This window comes from Rhinolophus hipposideros, assembly GCF_964194185.1.
Source record: "Rhinolophus hipposideros genome assembly, chromosome: 22".
Lineage (NCBI taxonomy): Eukaryota > Metazoa > Chordata > Mammalia > Chiroptera > Rhinolophidae > Rhinolophus > Rhinolophus hipposideros.
This window is the reverse complement of record NC_138068.1, coordinates 21998886-22025367: the sequence shown is the minus strand read 5'-3', so window position 1 is coordinate 22025367 and position 26482 is coordinate 21998886. Positions and strand designations below refer to the sequence as shown.

General features: G+C 49.1%; 1 protein-coding gene across 4 annotated transcripts in view; it reads right to left on the bottom strand.

Moving 5' to 3' along the window:
- The window catches only part of NOL4L (nucleolar protein 4 like), a 125550-nt gene that overhangs the window by 44479 nt on the left and 54589 nt on the right, over positions 1–26482 (bottom strand). For all 4 annotated transcript variants that reach the window (XM_081034179.1, XM_081034178.1, XM_081034181.1 and 1 more), the window contains exons 3-4: positions 26237–26348; positions 17003–17112 (exon numbers count right to left, since the gene is read on the bottom strand). In XM_081034179.1, the coding sequence (XP_080890305.1) occupies positions 17003–17112; positions 26237–26348 (222 nt within the window). The remainder of the gene's footprint in view (positions 1–17002; positions 17113–26236; positions 26349–26482) is intronic.

The window sequence follows — 26482 nt, the reverse complement described above, 5'->3', positions numbered from 1 at the left end:
TCTATGGCTTTGGACAAGTTAGTTAAGTTCTCTGACACGGAGCCTCAGTTTCCCCATGTTCTCTGTGAGGGACCTGTCATACAGAAGGCCTTCAACAACTGTTCCTGCTCTTCTTCTTGCCTTCCTCTCCTCTCTTCTTCCTTCTGGCTTCCCCTCTCTTTCCTTCCCTTACTATTCTTTTCCCCTGCCCAAACCTTGGTATTGTAACACCCAAAAGCACTGTCAAGCTCAGCTGATAGCATCCAGGCCACAGCAGATGCTGTGAACTAACTTCCCTAATACCTGAACTCAACATTTTCTCCCTTTCCTTCCTCAACTACAGGGGGTGGGAAAATGTAATTCTTTCTTTCCCAGCTCCCTTGCAGCTGAGCTGGGGTGGCCATGTGACCTTGTTCTGGCCAATGAGATGTCAACAAAAGTCTATTGGCAACTTTCTGGGAAAGCTTTTGCTTTGTTGGACTAAGATTACACCACCCCTTCCCATCTTCCTCTCACCTTGAATGTGGAGAAGATGGTTGGAGCACTAGCAGCCAACTTGCAACCATGAGGAAAAAAATCAAAATCACAGAGACCAACCCAACACTGCATACATTAGCACCAACAGCAGCTCCCTCTCTCTTCTTGTTTTAGAAGTAAAACAACTTCATATTTTGCTATACAGTCAGCTAGGTTTTTGTACTTTTTTAGTCAAAAGCATCCCTGACTGATTCACATCCCTGACTGATGCCTGTTTGTGGATAGACTGGACAGCAAAGACCCCTACTCCCAGGTGGCCTTTTCTCTAGAGTTTTGACTCCTCAAAGAGACTAAGGAAGGGGGCTGGGTACCTTTTGTGCACACGGCGCCTGAGGGAAGACAAGCACTTACTTTTATTACCTATGGACTCTGCTGGCGGGAAAGGTGTCAAGGCTACTGCACAGGTGTGCCCAGGTACTCTCCAGGCACAGCAGTGTTCCAGTTAAAGAGCATCTTCTGTTTCTATCCTATCTTTTCTTTAGGCACTTGGAGCCATTCCAAACATCTGAGCCATAAAACAATCATGGGCCTAGCAAGGCATGGGGTCTGTTACTCATCCCTATAGAGGAGAAACTGCAGGGGAGAGAGCCTGAGGCCAGGCTGTTTGTGGCCATGCTGGGCAGAGCCCTCTCTCTACTGTCTTCACTACCCCAGCCTAGAGTTTAGGGCTACCCAGGCCCTGTTATTGGGACGCTGCAGAAAGGTGGAGAGGAGCTGCCTGGAAGTGGGAAGGGCAGGCGGGCAGAGCTCTGGGCCCCTTTCCCAGCTTTGCCAGTGACATGCCCGCCTGCTCCTGACCCTTGACACACTGGACTTCCTCCCCAGCAGCGTTTCCTTGAAGAAAGGAGTTCCTCTGTCAAAAAGCAAATTTTGAAAACCACTGAAATCTGGCCCAAACCTGCCATTCCGCTAACAGGGAAGCTACAGCATGGAGAAATGAAAGTTAAGACGGCTGGTCAGAGGCAAGGCCACACCTAAAACCAGTCACTGGCCTCTCTCTTGGGTGCTCATCTCCACTTGCCATCATCACCCTCAGTTAAATGCCTGCTCTCTCTCCTCTGGCAGAGGCTTCACATTGCACATAACAAACTGTATCCAACTGGCAGGCCTGAGAGAGCTGTCTTCTGCTGACTGCTCAGACTTATCCCAAGCACATCTCCCCCTCACTCCCTCTTTCCTAGACCCCTTGTAGTTCCCACCCCAGGGCCTTTGCACTCGCTGCTTTCTCCACCTGGACAGTCCTTTCCCCTGCACTGCCACTCTTCTTATCATTCAGGTCCGGGCTTGATACCACCTCTTCAAAGAGGCCTTCTCACCCAGAGTCATAGTCTATCAACTGACCCTGTTTGAATCCTCTGCCCCAAACTTCTCACGTTTGTGTATTTTTTTCTGATTGACTTGTTTATTATCTCTACAGCCTGTGAGCTTCCCAAGAGCAGGTTTCTTATCTGTCTCATTCACCGCTGAATCCTCAATGCTCAGAACAGTGTCCAGGACACAGAAAGAACTTAAATGATTTTTAAATGAATAAAGGAGGAAATTTTTTGAAAATGATACAAACACAGGGTCACAGGGAGGGCAGCGATCTGGTGGGCTGTGAGCAGAAGCTATGGGCCTCTGTCTCCTCTGTGTGAGTGGCGGTGGGGGAGCTACCAGCCCACCGAGGGTCCACGCCCAGTCTCCCTGAGCAAAAACAAAGCAGCCAGTACAACACTGTGCCATTCTACCCTCAAAAAAAAAAAAAAAAAAAGGCCTCAGGCTCGTTAATGAGGTAAACACAATCATAACCAGGAAAAATCCTGGCTGTGCTTCTTCAAGTCCACCCAAAGCCATTATCTCTAATTGATCTCCAGACATCAGCTGCTGAAGCGTCTGAAGCCCTCCCGCACCCTCCAGGTCTGGTTACAGAGCCTCAGCTCGCCCACCCACCCACCGAGTGGGGTCAGGTCTCCTGCAGCAGCTCTTTGCTGCGGTGCTGGGACCTGTCTGGGCCACACATGAGAAGAAGCCATCAGGCTGGCAAGAATGAGGCTGAGTCGAGAACCTGGGTAAAAGCCACAACCAATAAATGCTCAGCTGCCAGGGGCCAAGGCTGTATTTCAGAGCCCTAAATGGAAGGTTCAACAAAGCCACTAGGGTCTCCCCCTCAAAAAATTGTATCTTTTTAGGAGGGCTGGAGAAAGCACCCTGCCCCAAATATCCCACTTGCTCTAGACGAAAGAGACATTCTGAAAAACAACAACAAAAATCCAACAGGACTTCGCCAGGAGACACCAAGGTCCCTCCGGGTCTCAGGCTGGGCTCAGAGTTGGAGTGGGGCGGGGCACGAGGTCAGCGACCATCTGGATGTTTGGAGACACCCCTTCCTGCCTCAGTCTGGGAGAGACAGAGAGACGCTTCCTTTCCTGTTGGATCTCTCTTATCCTTAGAGACAGAGCAGGGTGTCAGCTACCCAAGGTGAGTTGCAGGGGCGTCTACAGTGAGAGAGCTCTGAGAAGACTGTGCTATTGCCTCCCATTTATGGAGGCCCAGGTAGCAGCTCCTGACCTTGCTCCCAGCTTTTCCCTTGACACATATAAAGTATCCCCAGGCCAGCCCTGCATGCAGGATTCTGCTCATGGCACCAGGCAGCTCTCCTGTACCAGTAAATTATGGGCACTGTGTGCATCACCCCTGCCCCCCCATAATGAATTTGAAAGGCCACATCAGCATCCTTGCACGTGGGGAGGGGGGCGGCGGTGGATGTCTGCAGCCTGAAAGGGGACTGAGCCTTTAGGAGCTGATGGGAACAATGAGCTGTTTAGATTTGGAGTATCTACTAACTCTGTCAGGCAACTGGCTTTTGAGACAGGATGTAGGTTGTTTTCTGCTTCTTTCCCACACAGCTTCAGGGAAACAGGAGGAAAGAAGAGACGCAGACCTCTCTGAACCCAGGCTGCCCTGGCGAAACAGCCATAATGCTCATTTTCTTGGAGTGTTTGGAAGCTGCAGCAAGTGTCCAGAAAGCACCCAAGGATTCTCAATAATATAAATTGATCACTAAAATAGTGCTCCATAACAAAGATGTTTGACAATGGGTTGTATGTCTCCAGTGTCTTCTCACAATAGAGGTTTCCAAGAAAACATTCCCTCTCAAGGTTAGAAATGCCTTATCTTGCTTGACACCATCTTTAGGAGGATGGGAGTGCTGGCCTGTCAATGTTTATTGCCCCCCCAATTCCAACACGGACATCGTGATGCCCCTGGATCACAGTGCACCCCTGTTTCTTGCATGAACATAAAAGCCTGCGGTAGGGCCGGCCTGGTGGCTCAGGCGGTTAGAGCTCCGTGCTCCTGACTCCAAAGGCTGCTGGTTCGATTCCCACATGGGCCAGTGGGCTCTCAACCACAAGGTTGCCAGTTCAACTCCCACAAGGGATGGTGGGCTGCACCCCCTGCAACTAAGATTGAACACAGCACCTTGAGCTGAGCTCCCGGATGGCTCAGTTGGTTGAAGTGCATCCTCTCAACCACAAGGTTGCCGGTTCGACTCCCGCAAGGGATGGTGGGCTGTGCCCCGTGCAACTAGCAATGGCAACTGGACCTGGAGCTGAGCTGCGCCCTCCACAACTAAGATTGAAAGGACAACAACTTGAAGCTGAACGGCACCCTCCACAACTAAGATTGAAAAGACAACAACTGGACTTGGAAAAAAGGCCTGGAAGTACACAGTGTTCCCCAATAAAGTCCTGTTCCCCTTCCCCAATAAAATCTAAAAAGAAAGAAAGAGAGAGAGAGAGAGAGAGAAAGAAAGAAAAAAAAACCTGCAGTAGAAGTGTCTTAGCTTAGTGTTTACGTGGTCAGATCAGTTGTGCCTCTGTTGTATTTTTCCCCCACCAAAAAGGGGATGCAAAAATTTTTAGGCATTAAACAATTTTTTTCCAAATAACTATTTTTTCAAGCCAGGAAAACTTTCAAAAAAGGACAACAAAGGGGAAACCATTCCTACTAAATATTAAAACATATTAGTCAATACTTAAAACAGTGTGGAGCTGTTACATGAATAGACAAAAACACCAATGGACTGAACAGAAATAGATTCTGTTTCAGATGGAAATTTAGTAAATTATAAAGGTGGCATCTCAAATCAGTGGAAAGAAAATAGATTCTTTAATAAACGATGCTGACACAAGAGGGTAAAGCAGGATCTGTATTTCAGAATACACCAGGATGAGTTCCAAATGGATCAAAGACTGACTCTGAAAACATGAAAACATATATTTTGTGCTCTGTCAGCTGAGAGGATCTAAAAGAAAGGACTTCCCAGTAGCAATAAGCACATCTAGCATCCAGATCTTGGTTTTTAATATGACTCCAATTTAAGGAATCAGATCTCCTTGGAAATATACCTGATTCCAGGATTGGGGCAAGGAATACATAAGATGAGCCTGGAGCATCTTGTAGTGCCAGAAAGTAAAGAAACACTAAAACAAAATGAAATGAAATCCTACAAAAAAAAAAAAAAAAAAAAAGAACATCGATGGCGGTATTGTCAAAATAGCACAGGAGCCAAGTGAAAGAACTCCCAATGGCCAAAGTGGAAACACTTTGAGCAAAAAAATGAATAAAGCAGTACTGAAGTATAACCCCAAATAAATAGCCATATAAATAAATGATTGAATAAATTTATAAATGAGGAAGGAAAGACAAATCTCTAAATAATGTATGTGGCTACCTCTCCCTCAAAGAGAGAAAGCATAGCCCCCCCACTCCTTAGGAGTGGGCTACCTACAGTGACTTCCTTACAAAGAGTACATTATGGGGGGTAGGAGGTGGGAGAGTAACTTGATCGTGATGAAACGTGACAAACTTTATCTCAGTCAGGTATGGCCAAAGCCAACACCAACAGTTATGAATCATGTTGACAGTATGTACCCTTGACATGAGGTGGTACAAATGGCACTCTGTCTGTGGCCTTCCTCCTAATAACCCATAACCCCAGTTTTATATACTGATAGTAACATCAGACAAATCCCAAAATTCTACAAAATATCTGACCAGTACTCTTCAAAACTGTCAAGGTCATCAAAAACAAGGAAAGACTGAGAAATGGTCACAGCCAAGAGGAGCCTAAGGAGACGTGACAACTAAATTGCCCAAGTTTAGTTGGAACCCAGATAGAATTGCGGAACAGGAAACCGACATTAGGCAAAAACTAAGGAAATCTAAATAAACTATGGACTTTAGTTAACAATAATGTATCAATATTGGTTCATTATTTGTAACACATGTATCATACTGATGTAACATGCTAACAGGGAAAACTGTGGGGTGAGTGCATAACGTGGGAATTCTGTACTATCCTCTCAATTTTTCTGTAAATCTAAAACTGTTCTAAAAAAAGTCTATTAAGGGCCGGCCGGGTGGCTCAGGCAGTTAGAGCTCCATGCTCCTAACTCAGAAGGCTGCCGGTTCGATTCCCACATGGGCCAGTGGGCTCTCAACCACAGGGTTGCCGGTTCAACGCCTCGAGTCCCGCAAGGGATGGTGGGCAGCGCCCCCTGCAACTAAGATTGAACATGGCACCTTGAGCTGAGCTGCCTCCCGGATGGTTCAGTTGGTTCGAGCACGGGCTCTCAACCACAAGGTTGCCAGTTAGATTTCTCTACTCCGGCAAGGGATGGTGGGCTGCACCCCTGCAATTAGCAACGGCAACTGGACCTGGAGCTGAACCGCCCCCTCCACAACTAAGATTGAAAGGACAACAACTTGACTTGGAAAAAAGGCCTGGAAGTACACCCTGTTCCCCAATAAAGTCCTGTTCCCCTTGCCCAATAAAATCTTTAAAAAAAAAAAGTCTATTAAGAAAATGAGGGCGGCTGGATGGCTCAGTTGGTTAGAGTGCGAGCCCTGAACAATAGGGCTGCCAATTCAATTCTCACATGGGCCAGTGAGCTGTACCCTCCACAACTAGGTTGAAGACAATGAGCTGCCATTGAGTTTCCAGAGGACAGGTGGATGGCTCAGGTGGTTAGAGCGCAAGCTCTCAACAACAAGGTTGCCGGTTCAATTCCCACATGGGATGGTGGGCTGTACCCCCCTGCAACTAAAGATTGAAAACGGCAACTGGACTTGGAGCTGAGGTGTGCCCTCCACTAGATTAAAGGACAACTACTCGGACCTGATGGGCCCTGGAGAAACACACTGTCCCCCAATATTCCCCAATAAAAGTTATATTTAAAAAAATGAAAACATGAAAAATGAAAACATGAAAGTCCTAAAAGAAAGCATGTAGGTGAAGTGGAGATAGTCTTTATAAGACTCAAATACAGAAGCCACTAAAGAAAAAAAATTGATAAATTTGAGTATATAAAAATAAAAATGACAAAACACACACACCATAAAGCAGGATCAAAAGATAGAGGGCTAAGGTTGGGAGTGGGGGTGTGGGGAGAGGCAATGGCCAACTCCAGGAATCCAAAGAAAGGAAATGGAATCACAGTATGCTAATTGGCTCAGGTATGAATAATATATACACAGTCACAGTAATATAATTAATGATAGTGATTTATGTACATAGAGAGGTATAGATATACTGAAGGATAGAGGAAGAAGAAATAATACGCGTGTTTATGAGAAGGTATAAGAGGGTAAATACTGACCTATTATAGCAAGAAATTAAACAACGATAAACAAAACTGAAAAATCAAGAACTAGCAGTATGAGCACGTTATTTAGAAACAGGAGGTAAAATACCAGAAAAGACAGCGGAAAGATAAGAAAAAGAGGCTGTCTCTGGAGAGTAGAAATTGAAGTGGGGAGTTGGGTCAGCGTCTTATGTTTTTCTATGTGATTTTAAAAATATGTATTCTATTGACAAAAATAAACACAAGTAAACAAAAAAGATAAAGGGCCACGTGGGAAGCTGTTTCTGAGGGCAAGCCACCCTGGGATTATGGGGGGAGGGTCTGAGGTGTACAGGGCAGAACCTGAGAGCAGCTACCATATCTGCAAATCTTCTCACAGTAGAAATGCTCCAAGGATCATTCTTTGCCTGGAGAAATCCAAACAGCAGCCTTGGTCAAGGTCAGTGTTTCCGTTGCCTTTTGTTTTCTTGCCGCAGCACAAACCTTCCACAGTGCCAGAGATTTACTAAGCCAGGAAAAGGTTTGGGCAATAGCTTCTCAGATCTTAAATGGGGCCAGTGGCATTTCAGGCCTTTCTTGGGCTCTCATGGAGGCAAGCTGGGCCCCTGCAACTCAGCTACTTAACAAGTAACAGGCGGGCTGATCCCAGAGGCCTGCTGAGGGTGTCTGAAAAGAGGGAGGTGAGAGATGGAGCAAGATAAGGCGGCCAGCAGAGAAGCAGGACAGCCAGGAGTTGGGAAAAAGGGGAGGAGGCTGTGGACTGGGAGAATGGCCTCAGCATACCTGGGTGGGTGAGCCCCCGTAGGGAGAGGACAGGAGGAACTCGGCAGCTAAGGCAGCAGACCCCACATTCTCACAAATTCCACAGGGTCCATCCCAGGCATGTTTCTAGAGAGCAAACACAGATGCTCAAAGTTGGAAGACACTGGTCTAGAGAAGTGACTACAGGAAGACAGTAGCAAAAACTGCAAACGGTGAAGAAACTGAAGATGGGTCAGATGCTGAGGGCTGTGAAAGAAAGATGCGGCCTCACATGGTCATGACAGCGGTGCTCTGTGTTCAACAGGACCAACCAACCTCCTCAGCCTCCTCCCGGCGCAGAACTCCAAGGTTAAGAGGCTCTGAAATCTGCCTGGGAGACTGTACCTTTCACAACATAAAATATCCCTCTGTGCCTTACTTAATGCTTTTTTCTTTGCCTTAAAATTGTACTTATTTGACATTAATAACACGACCCTCTCTTTTATTTTCATCTTCTTTATTTGTCATTAAAAAATAACGTTTTTCATAAACACCAAATAGATTTTGCCATTAAAAATCAAACAAACCCCATCTGAGTGTTTTTGACTCTTTGTAGTGAAATTTAACCCATTTATATTTATTGTGATTTATTGGTATTTGGTCTTGTTCCTGTTAGCTGACTTACATAGCTCTCTTTTGGTTGTTTCTTCTTTTATTCCCCCATTTAATTACTTTTGCTGGGCTGATAAAGCTTTCTTTATGTCTTTTATTTTCTTTAGTGGTGTAGAAGTTCTACATTCTATTTCTATTCCATGGAGATTACTCATTAATTTAAAAGAAACACATCAGAACCTCTAATCCTTAAGAGACCATCAAAGGTTTATACACACTGAGCCAAAACAGGGGACATGCAAAGTTTCCATTGTGCTATTTCTCCCCTGAGCTCACACCTTGCCTGGATTACAGGGTGACCTGAGGAAGGGGAAGGAGGAAACCATCATTGCTATTAAGCTCTGAAATACAGGTGTCAGAGTTAGCACTCTGATAAGGTGGCTCTCCATAGGTAAGAGTCCTGTGAGTCAGGCACTGTTTAAGTACGTGACAGGCTCTCACCGCAAAACCCATTTGCTGTGTTTCTTCTTTGGGTCTGCCCATTTTCTTGGTGTCCTTCTGAGCAGAAGTGAGGCTGAGAGTATTCATGAGAAAAGAAAGCCACAAAGAGGGGTAAGGACTCAGAGGGAGAAGGAACAGAACTCTGCTTTAATCCCTCCCTACCCCACAACCTGGTCCAAAAGATACTGAGAAAAAAAAGTGAATGTCGTTAGCCAAAAAATGGAAACAACCCAAATGTCTGTCAATGGACGAATGGATAAAACAATGTGGTCTATTGTACAATGGAATATTATTCAGCCATGAAAAGGAATGCAGTTCTGTCACATGCTACATCACAGATGAATCTTGGAAACATTAAGTGAAATAAGTCAGACAGAGAAGGACAAATATTATATGATTCCACTTATATGAGGTACCTAGGTAGTCAAATTTATAGAGACAGTGATTACTAGGGTCTGGGAAAGGGGGGAATGGTGTTATTGCTTAATGGTTGTAGTTTCTGTTTGGGGTGATGAAAAACTTTTGGAAACAGATGGTGGTAATGGTTGTGCAAGATTGTAAATGTAATTAATGCCACTGAATTGTGTATTTAAAATGGTTAAAATGGGTAATTTTATGTTACATATATTTTACTACAATTGAAAATAAAGTGAATGTGTAGAGCTTTTCAGAGCAGGCTTGTTTCCTTCTCCACTTAGGGAGATGGGAGCCTGAGTTCCCACCCTGGACTGTGCTCATTTCCTGTCCAAATCCTTGCCTACCTCCCCAAGGCTAACTGAGGAAAGGGCTGCCTCATGGCCTGACTTCTAAGAAAGGCCCATGAGCTATCTCCTCCTCCTCCTCTTTCTTCTTCCTCCTCCTCTTTTCTCCCTCTCCTTCCCCAAATTTCCTCTGGCCTTCCTCAGCCCAGGTCCTCCTAGAGCTGTTACCTCTCAGCTTCCCTCACTTGGGCCTTCTTTGCTTTCTCAAGTCTCATTTAAAAATCAGTGTGTATCCCCTGAACCACATGGCAGGTTCCCGGCCCCTTCTTGTTTCTGTTTTCTGCCCTGGGTTACAATTCATGGCTGCTTGTCCCTTCTACCAAGAAACGCCCCTTGAGAACAACCACACTTCGTCCTCTTTCTGGCCCTGGTCTCTTGTACAAGGTCATTCCCTGTGTCTATTAAACAAAAGTTGCATAATAATATTACTGTCAATAGCAGCAGAGGTCATTGAAACTTCCTCCATGCTTCTAATGTGCCTGGCACTGTGCTCAGCACTGAGCTTGCTTTGTGTCTTTTTAACTCTTGGAATTATTTGATGAGGAAGGTGTCTTATTATTACTCTCAAGTAACTGTTGACAAAAAAGAAGAACAGACAGGCGAAGCAATTTGCCGGAAGTCACACAGCTGGTGGTGGTGGAACTGGTCGTGTCAGCCTGACTCCAGGGTCTTGGGCTTAGGTGGGTGGGCAGGCATCCTGGCTGGGAACAGAGCTGCTCCACACTGGGCTGCAGAAAAGAGTCGGAGGGCCAGGATTCTGGAGACTCTGGGGCCCATGGACAGTGTCTACGGACCCTGCAGGCCCTACGTGGGTGTCGGGGGAGAGGAAGTCCTGCCCCTCCTCCCCCACCCTCCAGGACCTAAGGAAACACTGGTCTAGGAGCACAGGCAAAGGAGAGGGAGGCAGAGGTTAATGGAAGCAAGTAAGAGCCTCCATCACAGGGGCTGAAACAATGGAGCTGTGCACCACTTCACACGCTGCTGGGAGAACCATTAAAACCATTAGTGGGACATTAGCATTGCTCCAAGAACTGGAGAGAGGGGAGGCGGAGGAAGGTGCTGACAGCCCTCCTGCCCCAGGACAGAGCGAGGAGTTGGTGGGGGCGAGGGAACCAAAAAAGAGCCGAGCCAGAAAGGCGCTGAGCCTCCCAGGGTCTCCGCCTCCGCCTCTATAACATGAAAGTATGTGTCAGGAAAGGAACACAGATGATTTGTCTCTCTCCTTTAGGACCTGGATCTGATTTCCACCGTGGGGTCTTGGTTCAAACCCTGGATCTCAGGAACGATCAGGAGATCAGGATAACGTCACCCATAATGTGGATATCAAATTACACATGTGCCGCTGCAGATAACAGGGCCTTCATAGGGTAGGGGCAAGCTCCCCAACCCAACCCCAGTCTCCTGCCAGACACCTCTGCTGGTATTCCCTTAGGCATCCCATAGTTAAGGCAGTACCAGTTCCCAAGCCAAACAAAGCGGCTTTGCCAGCATCTCCGCCAAGGATGGTTTCCCTCCACTAGGCCGTGGGCGATACGCACAGGCGCACACCCGCTCCAGGTCCTAAAGAGCACACATCATCATCCAGCACATGTGGAGAGAAGCAGGGCTTGGGGCCCTGGCAGGTGCACAGGTTCCGGGTGGAAGAGATTGGGGTGTCAGTTCACATTAGTGGTCGTGTGACCTTGAGCAAACACTGACTCTTTTTGAGCCTCAGCTATGGCATCTATCAAATGAGGATAATAATGTGACCCTGCAGAGTTGTGAGGGCAGGGGGTAAAGTGTGTAAGGAGCTGGACACAGAACAGGCACCCCCAAAATGATCCACCTGCCTGAAACAGCACCCACCCTGCGTGCTCCCTGTCCTTCCTCTGTTCCTCCTCTCAGCTCTTCCTACAGACCCCAGTGTTGATTTCAGTTTTCCTTGTCTCTTTCACTGAACTGTGAGAGCTCGAAGAGTAGAGACTTGGCTCTGTTCACCACTGTCTCCTTGGCACCTGACTCAGGTGCACAATGAAAGGATGGATGGATGGATGGAAGGAAGGATGGATGGATGGATGGATGGAAGGAAGGAAGGAAGGAAGGAAGGAAGGAAGGAAGGAAGGAAGGAAGGAAAGATGGATGGAAGGAAGGAAGGAAGGAAGGAAGGAAGGAAGGAAGGAAAGAAGGAAGGAAGGAAAGAAGGAAAGATGGATGGATGGATGGAAGGAAGGAAGGAAGGAAGGATGGATGGATGGATGGATGGATGGATGGAAGGAGGGAGGGAGAGAGGGAGGGAAGGAGGGAGGCAAGGAGGGAGGGAGGGAGGGAAAGAAGGAAGGAAGGAAGGAAGGAAGGAAGGAAGGAAGGAAGGAAGGAAAGAAGGAAGGAAGGAAGGATGGATGGATGGAAGGAAAGATGGATGGATGGAAGGAAGGAAGGAAGGATGGATGGATGGATGGATGGATGGATGGAAGGAAGGAAGGATGGATGGATGGATGGATGGATGGAAGGAGGGAGGGAGAAAGGGAGGGAGGGAGGGAGGGAGGGAAGGAAGGAAGGAAGGAAGGAAGAAAGGAAGGAAGGAAAGAAGGAAGGAAGGAAGGATGGATGGATGGAAGGAAAGATGGATGGATGGAAGGAAGGAAGGAAGGATGGATGGATGGATGGATGGATGGATGGATGGATGGAAGGAAGGAAGGATGGATGGATGGATGGATGGAAGGAGGGAGGGAGAAAGGGAGGGAGGGAGGGAGGGAGGGAAGGAAGGAAGGAAGGAAGGAAGGAAGGAAGGAAGGAAGGAAGGAAGGAAAGAAGGAAGGAAGGAAGGATGGATGAATGGAAGGAAAGATGGATGGATGGAAGGAAGGAAGGAAGGATGGAGGGATGGATGGATGGATGGATGGATGGAAGGAAGGAAGGAAGGAAGGAAGGATGGAAGGAAGAAAGGAAGGAAGGAAGGAAGGAAGGAAGGAAGGAAGGAAGGAAGGATGGATGGAAGCAAAGATGGATGGATGGAAGGAAGGAAGGAAGAAAGGAAGGATAGATGGATGGATGGATGGATGGATGGATGGATGGATGGATGGAAGGAAGGAAGGAAGGATGGATGGATGGATGGATGGATGGATGGATGGATGGATATAGGTGAAGGAATGAGTGAATGACAGGAAAATTATATAACCAGCTTATTTGGTAGGTAGAAACATCAAGGCCCAATGGCAAAGAGACTCCAAATTATATGGAAAATAGCACGAGGAAAACAAAGCTATTCAACGGTCTGCAAGGGTGGACACCAAAATATTCAGTGATCTCAGTGGTGGAATGATGGTAATTTTTATCACCGTGCTTTGGCTTTTTGGCTACTGATTTTTCTACTGAGGGCATATGCTACTGGTGTAATTAAATTTTAAAAAGTATGAAAGAAAACCAAAAGAGACAGAAAACAAAACCAGTGGCCGCATGAGAAAGAGACCCAACACTCCTCTTGCTGCATCCTACACTCAGCCCTGAAAGGGGTTTTGAAAAATAAGCAGCTGGGTTGGTGCTGACTGGCAGCCTCTGGTCCTTAAGCGAGTGGCCGCCCCACTCCCTGGGACCTCATCTTATGCGAGCATGCTCCACGTCAGTCCTTCCTACCCTGCCCCCTACAAGAAAATGTATTCATCATCCGAATGGGATTTCAGTTTTATATCTTTATGAGAGTTTTCCCAAGAAGAAGAAAAAAAGATTTTATCAGGCTATGCGTATTTTCAGCTCAGTGTGGCCACCGCCATGCGAGTTCTTGGGATCTGTGTCTTAGGATGGAGGTCCTGGGAGGGTGAAGTCTGAATCCCAAATGTCTTACACGTTGAGGACACCATAAATATTTGCCACATTGAATAAGACATCAAGAAGAATCTTTTTTCTTTGTGTTAATATTGCTATTGAATTTTCATATTACCTAATACTCTCATGGAGAAGGACCCGTCTCCCAGCATATTAACCTGACGTGACTGGACAACAAGCAATGTGATTCTGTCCATTTCACAAGTAAACCCCATCACCTGTTCATTATCTGCTCAAAGCAAAGCGAGGGGAAACATTTTACTTCCCTTACTGTTTATTTCTGGGATATCTAATGCTGGGGGGAAAAATGAACTATTAGGATTTTTCTCACCCACGTATTTTCTTTTTCAGCTCCAAGTCAAGTAGTTGTTTCAATTTAGTTGTGTAGGGTGAGGCTCACAGTGGCCCATGTGGGGACTGAACCGGCAACCTTGTTGTTAAGAGCACCACACTCTAATCAACTGAGCTAACTGGCCACCCCTCACCCAGAGTTTTTAAATGTAAAACTTTGTTTAACATTAATAAAATATCATTAATCCTGGCTCTTAGTGACTGTAGATTGGGTCTATTTTCCATGTAGCCTGCGTGAGTGATTTGCAAACACTACAGGTATCCTCTACATTTCGTGGTCAGAGTGATGAGCAAAGAATGAACCCACTTTTGGAGGCTGGTCTTGGGACGTGGGGTTGGATAGCAGCAGAGCCAGTCCCATGGCTGCCTTTGGATAGGGGGCCAACTGCCCACCCCAAAGGGAGCCCTGCTCTGACTTTGCCACAGGAAAGAAGCTACTAATGCAAGTATACGTATTTTTAGTTCCAACTCAAGCTGAAGAATGAAAGACTTCTGGGTCCTTGGCCCTTCCTTGCTGCTGCAGATAAATAATGTGGTGAGCAATGTGATTTTCTGTTTCACCACGTGCTCAGCTATAACAGGAATAACGGTGCTGCCTGAGAGGCTGAGGCCTTGAGAGCTCATTGCTGTGTGTGGAGTGCTGGAGACTGAGAGATGAAAAGCCCTGGGCACGAGGTAGGATGCTGCTTCTCCTGCCACGTGTGCAAGGAACATCTGCATCTGTGATTTCCTGCAGCACACAGGAGAAAGGCGGCTACTTTCAGAGGGCCCCCATCTGGGAAACTACCAGTGACGGCGAGGGAGACACAGTCAACTCCACTGTAAGCAGAGGCCACCCCAGTCTCAGCCCCTGCTGGACTCTCAGAGCACCCTCAGGACAAAAGCCTTCCCACCATCCTCCCTTCCTTTGGGAGTAGCCTGAACTCCACTAGGGCAATTTATCCATCTCGCTTCATGAACTTCAGTTCATTCACAGATATCAATCAAGTGCCTAACACTGCCCTTTCCCCTTTGTCTTCAGCAGTAGAACTCTGCACAGTTTCGGCACCAGCCACACCAGCATCTCAAATTCCCACAGGCACTATCTTCCCTTGAGCCACAGGGCCCTTGCCCAAGCTGTTCCCTCAGCCTGGAGCTCTGTTCCCTTCAGACCTTGATCTCAGCTCAAGCATCTCTTTTTGAGGCAAACCTTCCCTACCCTCTGCCTCCATTCATCCAAGTACTCACAGCATCACGTGTCCCACCGCATGGCACTTGTCACAGCTGTATTGTAATGGCTAATTAATCTTTCCCTCAATTGTTTGTGGCTACTTGCTATGAGCTGGGTATTTGTGTGTGAGTTTTTTCGTCAGTGTCTGTCTCCCCCTAGACCATAAGAAGAACCAGGAATGGTGCTGTCACTGCTCCTCCCCGGCTCACAGAGTAGGGCTCCATAAATACTTGCTGAATGGTTGAATCCTTGCTAATGCATCTAGCCAACAGTCTTAATGTCCCCCAGACAGTAAGAATTCGTATAGCCAAATGAAATGTAACAGGACCCACTAATGAGGGATCACACGTGGGTTACACTGACCACTGCTGGTTCTGGTGGTGGTCTGGGCCTGGCGCCATTTTGTAGGAAATAAAGAGCCATGGGGCTTTACTCCCGGCTGTTCAAGTGGCTCTGCGCTTCACTCCTCATGGTGGCAGGATCAAAACGGTGATAAGAATGCGTGAGAAGCCGGTGCCTACGGCAGTGTGGATGGTTATAGGAACAGAAAGGCCACGGGTCCTCTCCAGCAGTAGACAGAGGAATTCTCACGCTGAATCTACTCCATGGTGTGTAAGACTTTCTGACTATCACCAACCTCACTGCTGACATTCCTACACAGAAACAACTTGGCCACGCTGAGAACGAAACTCCAACACCATTTTCCCATTGACATTATCTCTGATTATGTGAAGTTTCTTAGGGACACAACCATCACAGAACAGACACTCTCAGGTGAGATGTGGGTGACATAGAGACGAAAACAGCTCTACTACTCAGAGAAGCGTTTATTTCATTCAACCTTTACGGCCGGGCATGGTGAGTATGCCATTCCCCCTCCTTAGGGGACAGCCAACTCAGTATGTTCAAGCCAACCAGCTCAAATCCTCAAACTGGGTGCCACAGCCCCAGACGCTACCTGAACACACCCTGCTCCATCACCTTGGAGCTGGCCATGGAGCCATTCACCCTCCCCACCCGCATGACAACACATGCGCAGGTTGTCAAGGAGACCAGCACTGAGAGAAGCAGCATGCATTCAGGGCTAGAAATCAGACTTTCAATGAGAGAACCCATTCCCCTGGTCAGGCCACAAAGATATGGTGCGTTCAAATGTCACAACAGATGAGGACACTTGAAGCTGGAGGTGCGAGATTATTACTGTGGTTTTAGGCCGTGGCGGAGGAAGGGGGTGAAACTCATTTGTCCTCCTTTGAAAGACAGTCAGGCTACTTGCTTTGCGAAGGCCTAGAAGGTGGACGGTGGGGAGCCAGACAAGAGTGGTTTTCCTTTAATAGCCCGTTTCCACAGTGCCTGACAACGCTTGGCAATCCACTCTGGGGAGTCTTGGACAGCCAGGGGCCTTATCTTACTCAGGCCACCTGCCAAAGCCCATCCTCCTGGCCTGTCTGGGCCTCCAGAGTGACAGAGGCCACAGGCTGGCGGCCAGGGCCCCCCTTTCATCTCCCTGGGGAAAGGAGGTGAGTGACGTAGCAAACAAAGGGCAGAACAGAGAGAGAACCACCCAGGAGCCAAGGTCTGCAGCTCTTACCGCTTACCATCCCCCTCCCATCCTTGCCCTTGGGGAAAGTTTTGTGAAGCTTGAGCTCCCTGGGTTTCACTGAAGACCCGGCAAGTCTGTCTGACCAGTAGACCCTCTAACTAGGAACACATTCTTTCCCTCCCCTCTCAGCTTGGACTGCACAACCCAGATAACCAGATAAGGGCCTCTTTGATTTCCAGTGTGTTTACACAGGCTGTGGCCCCACATCTTAGAAAGGATCAACCACAAGCAGGCAAGTTAGGACGCCTCCAGGTGGGGTGAAGGGGGACAGATGTCTTACCTGCTCCTGGGAATTCATCACCCGCAACTTCATCTGCTTCAGGTACGTGGAAGTGAGCGGCATGTTGTAATCAATAATCCCGGAGACCAGAGGAGAGGCAGGCTCGTTTTCTGACAGAAAGAACCAAAGGAACCCCTTTTAGTCTGTGTTGTGGGCCACTAGTGCCGCAGCACACCCTGTCACCCACACGGAGAACTCAACACAGAGCCAAAGGTCACAAACTGGTGGTTCGCCCACCATACCTGGCCCGTATGTGTGGACTGCATGGAGCTGCAAATACTTTTCATTTAGGTGCCAGTGATTTGTGTGTTTTTTTCATTAAAAAAGATGTTCAATTACAGTTGACATTCGATACTATATTAGTTTCAGGTGTACAGCATAGTGGTTAGACAGTTATATAATTTATGAAGTGATCCCTTGATAAGTCTAGTACCCACTCAGGTGCTAGAGTTTAATAAGAAAGTTCATTTTTTAAAAAATGAGGGGTTATTTGGCTAGACAAATGGAAGGTCTAGCCACACGGGGGCTGTATTCCCACATGGCAAACCACCACTGACTTTCAGACACGTTGCGAGCTCTCCATTTTGCCACAGGCCCCACCATTCCTTATGGTATCTTACACTTTCACTCAGTTCTGATACTTGCTAGGCCCTTGAAGGCATTTATGTTTCCAACCCTGAGCTAAGCCTGCTCTCTTCCTGGTGCACACATGCCACCACCACCCCACCTCTCACCCCCACGGCATCCCCCAAAAAGCACTGTCAGGTACCATATGGTTCACAGCTCTGGGCCAGGCCTCCAATCCCACCCTCCCCCTCCAAATTCTGGTTCCTCCTTAATCACGTAGAACATTGTTCCTCCCATTTATTGCTTTGTTGTCCTGAAGATCAAAGTAACTTGTGTTCTTTTTGTAGAGCATGTGCAAAGTGTGGAAAGATGTAAAGAAAATTTTAAAAAACCCATAATTGCACTAAGCAGCTTGGCATATGCTTCTGTTTACTTTTTCCCTGTGATTTCTCTTCTTTATGTCCTTGATATCATAATGAACACAGAAAATTATAGTCTGCTTTAAAAATTTTTTTTTTGCTTAACATTTTGTCATAGGCATTTCCCCCTCCATCAAAAATCTTGTTTTCCTTTGGAAATATGATTTTGATAGCTGTGTACTATTTTAGCAGTTTCCTTAAGTCATTCCCTTATGATTGGCTATCTATGTTGTTTCCTATTGGAGGCTATTATAAACAACACTGTAAGGAACATCTCTGAGCATGGATATTGGCTCAAATTTATGATCATTTCCTTTTTAGAACAGATTCCAAGAAATGGAATTCACGAATCGAAGGGTAGGGATATTTGGTAACTCTCGAAATCTCTAGTAAAGCTGCCTTCTACAAAGACTGCTGCCATGGATACTGCCCAGCCATCGGTTCTGCATCTTAGGGGCCACTACTGTAGGTGGCACATAGGACAGACGAAAATGGTACAGGAATAAGTCAAGGAAGACGGGAAGCATGACTAAAAGGGAGCCTGTCACCTCTCTCCCCAGTCCAACTTCCCCTTCAAGATGTCTCCTGTTTTGACCAAGCTTGAAACCCTGAAGTCACCTGTTGGGACCTGGCACACTGACCCTGCTTCGCCCTCTGCCTGGGGAAATAGTCTTGGTTACTTGTTCTCGGACTTCCTCCTCCTCCTGCCTCCAGGACTCCAGGCCTTTGATTCAAAGTTCCCCCTGGTGCCTGTTTCTGTTCATGGGCCGGGACTTGAGTCTGTAAGCAGGACTAGCTGAAGCCTGCCCTCCACCGTCACCGTCACCGTACCCAAAAGGTAGGCTGAAGGCGAAGTGAGTGCCAGAGCCAAGGGGGAGGAAGGCAGGGGATATGCAAGGTGATTTGCTAAACCTGCTGCTTCAGAGCTGGAGCCCAAGTCAGAAAGGCCCCTGCCACCTTGGAAACACTATGCTGAGTGAAAAGACGCCAGACACGAAAGGACAAATACTGTGTGATTCCACTTATATGGAATATCCAGAACAGACATATTCAGAGAGACAGAAAGAATAGAATTGATCAGGGACGAGGATGGGGGGATGGAGAGTTATTGCTTCATGGGTACACACTTTCAGTTTGGGACGATGAAAAGGTTTTGGAAATAGTGGTGATGGTTGCTCAACAGTGTGAATATAACTAATGCTACTGAATTGTACACGTGAGAATTAATAATATAGCAAGTTTTACATCATAAATATTTTACCATAATAAGGAAAAAAGAACTCTGCAAACAAAGGGGAGAAAACTACCCAAAGGGGAGAAGGGACGTTCCTACTTGGCAAGGATAGAAATAGCCCTGCAGGAAACAGGGTCCACGTAGACTGGGCCTGGGAACCAGGGGTGCTGTTTTGAGGTGATATACATGTCTGGTGACTGCACGGCTTAAATAACATTTCTTACATTGTATAAAAATTCAGAACTTTGTTTAGCTTTCTAAAAGCTATGTTGTCAAACAGAAGTTTTGTGTTCTTTAAGGAAGATTTTTGTTCTTTGAGGAAGAGGTAAATGTCACTACTACAATGTCTCAGAAACTGGCTTGAAATGGACCAAACTTTTTCTTTTTTTCCCCAGACAATTCATCTTGGTTCGGTGGCAGAGGGGTTCTCTGAGACAAATGCACCTTGGCCCCTTTGGCACAGACTCCCGGTTTCTGAAGAGAAACTAAACTGTGTTCTTGGGTCCTCGTGACCTCTTCTCCTTGCTGTTCCATCATCAACGCAGACTTGACCTCCTTAAACCCAGGGGCATGTTGGGACCTGCCCCCCCCCAAACCATCGACGGTTGGACACCGTATATGACAACACTGAGATGGTGTCACTCAAAAGAGGCACAGTTTCTGTTTTCGGATCATGGGTCTTCAGGTGGAAAATTCTGCTGTTTCCATTTAATTTCCTCGAAGATGGGGTTGTCTGGTGAAAAACTGTTAGACAACATGGTACGTGAGAAGGCCCCCTCCCCACCTAAGGGACCCCGGTCAGAGCCACAAATGACAACTTCACCAGGTATCATGGCGACTCTTGGTGTTCGGTCATCCATGGAGGCTGAGCGCTATGTTCTTTTACTGATGGTCACCCCTGTCCCTCCTGAAACGCCACAGCTGCATATGAGAAGGTCTTTTTAATAAAGCCCAGTACAGCTTGGTTTAGGGGAAAAAAAAATAACAAACAGTGGCTGGGCCGGTGCTCTTGGAAGGTGGGAGAAGGGCTCTTCCTTGCCCTGTTCCCTCCGCAGCAAACCCACAGATCAGAAACTGCTTTTGGTGCCCAGAGGTGAACCAGGATGGCTCGAGAAGAGGAGGCAAGATGCCCTTGTCTGGGGAAGCTGGGTCATCCTGAACCACATGCTCACATCCATCAGAGGTCAGTGTGCAGTGAAATGTTCCCATCTGCAGTTCCAGAAGTGAGAGTTCTGTGGGGGAGACAGGACCTTGGCGGGCAGGAAACATTCCAGGTGAGGGAATGCTCCAGGGAGCTGACTGTGGGAGGTCAGAGCCTGGCCACAGCACAGTCAAGTGGAAGGCAAGCAGGGTTTTCGGCAGTGGGGAGTCCCCACGGCTCTGGAGGCAGTAAATGCCACACAGAGAGCATCAGCTTAGTAGGAAAGAGGTAAGGAGCAGGGGCCCTGCAGGCGCTCACAGGTGAGACAAATGCCAGGATGGGGGATGAGCTGAAATGGACACATGAACGAGGAAAAGTGACTTCCGTGGGCTCTGCTGAGACAGGCCAGGCTCCTGCTGTGGTCAACACATGCAGTGACTGTGGGGACAGAGCCCCAGAGAGCAGTTTCCAGGCTCTCGGCCTCACGTGAAAAGGTGCTGGCTCGGATAGTAGATGGCCGTCAGCTGTAACCCTTGAGCCGTTGGCCACTAATATAACTGCCGCAGCTGCACTGGGGAGTGGAGTTGAGGAGAGTCGTCGGTCGGTTGGCAGAAAAGCGGACAGCAGGTCGCACATCGGGTGACTCTAGCCTCCAGTGAGACCATAGTGGTATGACTCCCCTGCCTATGGCTCCGTGGGTGTTCCTTTTTGGCCTAGCCACATCCTGCGTTCTTATGTGGGGAGCGGGAGCAGAGACCCCGCAGGCCACCCTGCACGACAGTGGCCATGCTTGAGCCACCACAAATAACCTGATACCATTGATGAGTTAGGAGCTAGCAAGGGTCACGGAGTGGAAATAATCCAGCAGGTCGCTGGTGAGAAAAGCAGAGGAATTACCCAAAGAAATGTTTCAACACGTCTTTGCCAAGGAAAACTGAAACCAGCCCAAGCATAAGACCTAGTTTTACAGGCCTTGAAGATAATCAGCAATGCAGAGTCTTTACCCAGGCCATACCTCATAGGCAGGCCAGCCCAGTGCTGACCCCCACAGCTGGGCTCCGATGGCATTCATTAATTAAGGTAAATTTCAACTGAGGCGGTGGCTTCGCTCCTCCAGGTGGAACACAAGGCGGTGGTTCTCATGATCCTTCACCTACAGAATGGAAGGACCCCTTGGTTCTGGGTACCAGTGGCAAGGGCTTGGTGTTGAAGGATGTCATGCAGGGTCGCAGCTCCGGTTCCCCACACAAGAATGCAGGATATGGTGAGGCCAAAAAGCAACACCCATGGAGCCATGGATAGGGGAGTCACACCACTATATTCTCGCTGGCGGCTGGGCAAGACACAAAAGCAAACATCTACCAGTACCCCAACAGGGGGTCTTCCTGCACCCCAGTTTCACTGGCGGCCAAGAGAGACACAGGAAGTAGGATCCACATGGTCCGCAATCCGCCATCCACCGTTGCTAACCCCACTTGCTGGCCACAGTCAGCTGTCCGCTTCTCTGCCAACCAACCAACCCCCTAGCGTAGCCACGGCAGTTACATTAGTGGCTAATGGCTAACCGGTAACAGCTGATGGCCACCCAGCCACAGCGGATGGCCATCTGATTACAGCTGATGGCCATCTAATAACTGAGCCAGCACCTTTCACGTGAGGTCAAGAGCCTGGCAACTGCTCTCTGGGTCTCTGTGCCTACAAAGGATGTGTGCATGATGAAGGCCTGGTACAGAGGAGCCCTGAGACCAGCTCCTCATGGGTCTCGGATTTGAAAACAAAATTGAGGGCTGGGGCCAGCCAGAGGTGATTTAAAAAACAATCACCAAAACCCTCTGTAGGAGAGAAATAAATCAGTGGATCAGCAAGTGTTCCAGGAGCACCGATGTGTGTGCTTCGAGGGTGGGGAAGGTGGGGCAGCCCAGTAGGTACAGCCCCTCGCGCAGCAGGGTGGGGCTGACGGCAAGTCCATGAGAGCTCAGAGGAGGAAGAATTCAAGGCAGCTTTGGGAAGAGAGGATCTGAACCGGACTTACGTTCAATCACTCAGCTGACAGCTACTTAGCACTTTGCCAGGAGCTCCTCGCAGACACTCCTGCTTGACGCTCCCACGAACTCCACGAGGTGTGTGTTGGTGTCAATACTTCCTTTTATAGAGGAGGCAACAGTGCATGGAGAGGCTATGCAATCCGCCCATGTCACCCAGCAAGTGAGGGTGACTGCTGGGAGAGGACAGGCCAGCAAGTGGGCCAGCATGGAGCTTCTGCAGGGGCCAAAGAACGGGCTGGAGTGGGATCATGTCGGGGAAGGACAGGAAGGAGGGTATCTGGAGGAGCCAGACACGAGGGGGTGGGAAACCACACAGAGGAGTCTGGGCCTGGTTGCAAAGCAGCCTCCACTTGAGTGGATGCCTCCGTCGCTGAGGAAGGGACCCTTCAGGAGGTCACTGGCGTTGCCCAGTGCAAACTTGCAGTTTGCAGCCACGTAAAGAATATTTGGTCACATCAGAGAAAACAGAATGTGCCCCCAGAGGCTCCTCTCCCCAGAAGCCAGGGCTGGTCTGATGGCTCACTGGTTCTCATTCTCTGTCTCCTTTGGATCCCCCTGGATCAGGGTCTGGTGGAAGAGGAGCGTGGAGCCTGGAGGCCCTGGAATTTCCCATCCTTGGACTTCCTGGTCCTCAGCAGCCTCCTTTGTTTGTGCTCCTGGCGCTGGGGGAGGGTCTGGGACTGTCCAGGCCCCCACACTCTGACGGGACAAACCGCTGAGCAGGGGAGGCTGCTTTGCTTCCTTTCTTTCTTTTTAACACGAGGCCAGGAAGCGAAGCATTCTCCCAACAGCCCCTCGAGAAGTCTCCATCCTGTTCCCTGTCCCCCTCCTGTCCCACCTTCCTGGGACAGGAACCCAGGGGCCTGACTCCGGGGCCAGGGGCAGGTTCTGATTTCCCTGCAGACAGGCGGGAGAAGGAGGAGAGAGGGTTGGCATGGCAGGAGTGCCTGTGAAAAAGGGGTCGGTGTAGCTGACCGCATCATCCAGAGAGACTAGCACGGTAGGCGGTAATAAAATCTCCAGGCTCTCAGGTGGGGCAGAAGGGAGAATGCCAGCTGGCGAGTGCGGTCCAGGCAGCTAATGCCTCTGCCCATGGAGCAGACAGGGGAGCCTTTCAGACGCTAAGGCTCTCCACTGGCAGCTTCCAGAAACCAAACCCTTCCCCTTTGCCCAGCATTCAGCTTATGGACCCAGAGTGTTCACCTGGGGTGACAAACCATGTGTCTCCCCACAGGGCCACCTGGACACTGGCAGTCTTGAGTCGGCTCCTTGTGTAACAACATGGGAGACAGGCTGATGTTGCATAGGCACCCACTGCACCAGGCAGCCAATAGAATGCGGCTGTTTAATTCCGCGGCATCCTCATGACCGCCTGGAGAGAGGTTTACTCCCATTTTGCTGATGAGAAGATAAATCCGCCTGCCTTCTGGGGACCTTGGACCAATGGTTTCTTGACAACACCTTTCTGTGCCTCATTTCCTCGGCTGTAAACCGGGATGGATACCTCATAGGCTCGCAGGAGCTACTATGAGCAGATGAGGTTCAGAGAGGTCCCCTAACCTGCTGAGGGACACACAGCACGGAAGAGGGTGGCACACCCAGGCCTGCCTGACCCCAAGCCCATGCCCTTCCATGGGCCATGCTGCCTCCTGCTCTCTTGGTATCTCTTCCCCTCTCTGCATGAGAAGCTCTGCTCGTGGGGACAGAGAAGTGGCATTCCACCCAAGGATGGGCAAAGCACAACCTCTCTCCACCTGCCCTTTGTCCTGCCTGGAGCAAGCCCCTGGAAAGAGAGGCTCCACACCAGAGCTCACAGAGCTGGTTTATATTCTAGGCCACTCCTTCCTGGCTGTGTGCTCCTTCCCTCTCCACCTCCCTCCCTTCCACCTCCTCCCTCCTTCTACCCTGAGGTGGGGGCACCATGGTGGCAGCATGAAAAAGAAACAGGCTGCTGCTGTGCTGGCATCACCCTTCCAACCATGCGGAAGCCCACAGATGAGGAGGAGTGGAGCTACAGCCCTGGAGACCTCACAGCCTTCTCTGAGGAGTGGGGGAGGTGAGAACGCCCTCCACACCAGCAGGAAGGAAGGGAGCAGCAGAGATGGAGCCTGCAGACACCCCAGAGTAGCCCACAAATGCGGGGCCCTCTTGGCCTCGCCTCTGCTCCCCCAGGCAAATGGTTTCTGTATCTGACTATGCCAGTTGCTATGGAAATGATTAGGACAGAACAGGAGGGGATAGGCAAATGGATGGACAGAGAGACCAGGAAGCCGCCACCGAGGCATGCACCCCTGGGGCCTAGACCCGGGCAGGGTGGGGAATGCAGCAGGGAGAGCCTTCGTGGCCCATCTGTAGGTACTAAATGTCCCAGGGGTTGCAGCTAGTCAGCTAGAGCCAGGCCGTGTGGGACAGGGGCCTCACTCCGGCACCCAACATTATCACAATAACTGCAACAGCCACAGCTCACTCCTCCTGCATGGTAGCCGTGTGCCAGGTACAGGGATTAACTCTCCAATCTCAGCCCCTGAGGTGGGTACCATAGTTAACCCCATTTCACAGATGAGGAAACTAAAGCTCAGAGAGATGAAGTCACTGGTTCAGGACACACAGCTATTGAGCAGCAGAGCTGGAATTTGAACCCATTCAGTGTGGCCCTGGAGCCCCAATCTTAAACCCGGAACCCAGCACGTATTAGGGATTAACTAGATTTGTTTCTGTGCCTCGAGCTGTAGAGGCTATCCGATGTACCCGATGAAATAGCCGTGGCCTAACGGCCCCCATGGGCAGGAAAGCCTCTGGAGCTGATGAGTTGGCTGGTGTCAGAAGTTGCTCGCGTGAATCCGGGATAACCAACATGAGAAGGAAACCCCACGTGACGCCTGTGCTCCAGTTCCTCTGTGGTCACTACCTCCTCAGGCTTCACTGTAGGTTTTCTCTTTCACAGATCTGGAGGATTCCACCCAAGTAAACAGGTCGCCCTTCATTCCAAGTCTATTCCTAATCGCAGGCAAAACACCCATGGACTTCAGCAACCTTTGCAGGCTTGACGCCCAGGAGCAGCCCAGAAGCCCTAATAAATCTCCCACCTGGGCACCATTTCTCAGGGCAGAGTTATATCACACCAGCCAAATGTATTGGCCCATCTTACTGTGCCAAAGCCATGTGGGAATAGATGGGCCTGAGGGTTACTGGAGGCCTCCTGGGACATTCAGGTTAGGGGTGTGGGGATACTGAAGCGAGGGTCTTTGCTGCATCTCCCTGGGTAGGGAAGAGCTGGGGAGCATGGATATTAGGCCAAGGAAACGACTTTGGCTGGTCACTAATGCTCTGGGCATTTTATATTCTAACCCATTCCCTGGATTTCCTGGCCGTGTACAGGGAGGGCGTACTAGTGGCAGGTGTGCGGCTACAGGGTAGGAGGGTACACACAGCGAGGGCTGTGCTCCTGTCCTCTGGGAGCTTACAGTTGGGTGAGACATGTGGATATGTGGACACCGCCGAGGTGAGACCTGGATGGCAAGAATTACAGAGCCTAGGGAATGGGGTGAGGTGGCTATTTCCATCCGGAACCATGTGACCTAGGCCTTGAAGTGCCATAAGAATGTACTATTGGTTTTTGAGTGAAACTGTACATTTGAAAAATAAAACCCAAAATGAGGCTCTCTGGGCAGCGCCGTGAACCCACACTGGCCTCTGGGAATTGTGACGACTGCTGGGTGTGCACTTTTCTATCTGTGCCTGCAAAGGGCAGGCCCTTCTGGTGGGAGAGCCTCTCCTTGCACCGCCTCCCCCTCTGTGAGGCTGCAGCACGTCTGCCTCCTCCCTTACCTTTGGGCTCCAGGCCGTTGGAATTAAAGTGCATTCTCTTCTGACACTCCGTGCAGCTCATGAGGAACCGGGTCACAGCCTCTCGTGGAAGGAAGGCGTAGGTCTCTGCGATCTGGGGGAGAGAGGAGGTTGCGCGTTACACGGATCTGTGGAGAAGCACTTAGTCACCGGGTCACAAAGGGCTGTGATTTGGTGGCAGGCACTTGCCAAGGAGGGGCAGGGACAAGGGGTAGGTGTCCTCGATTC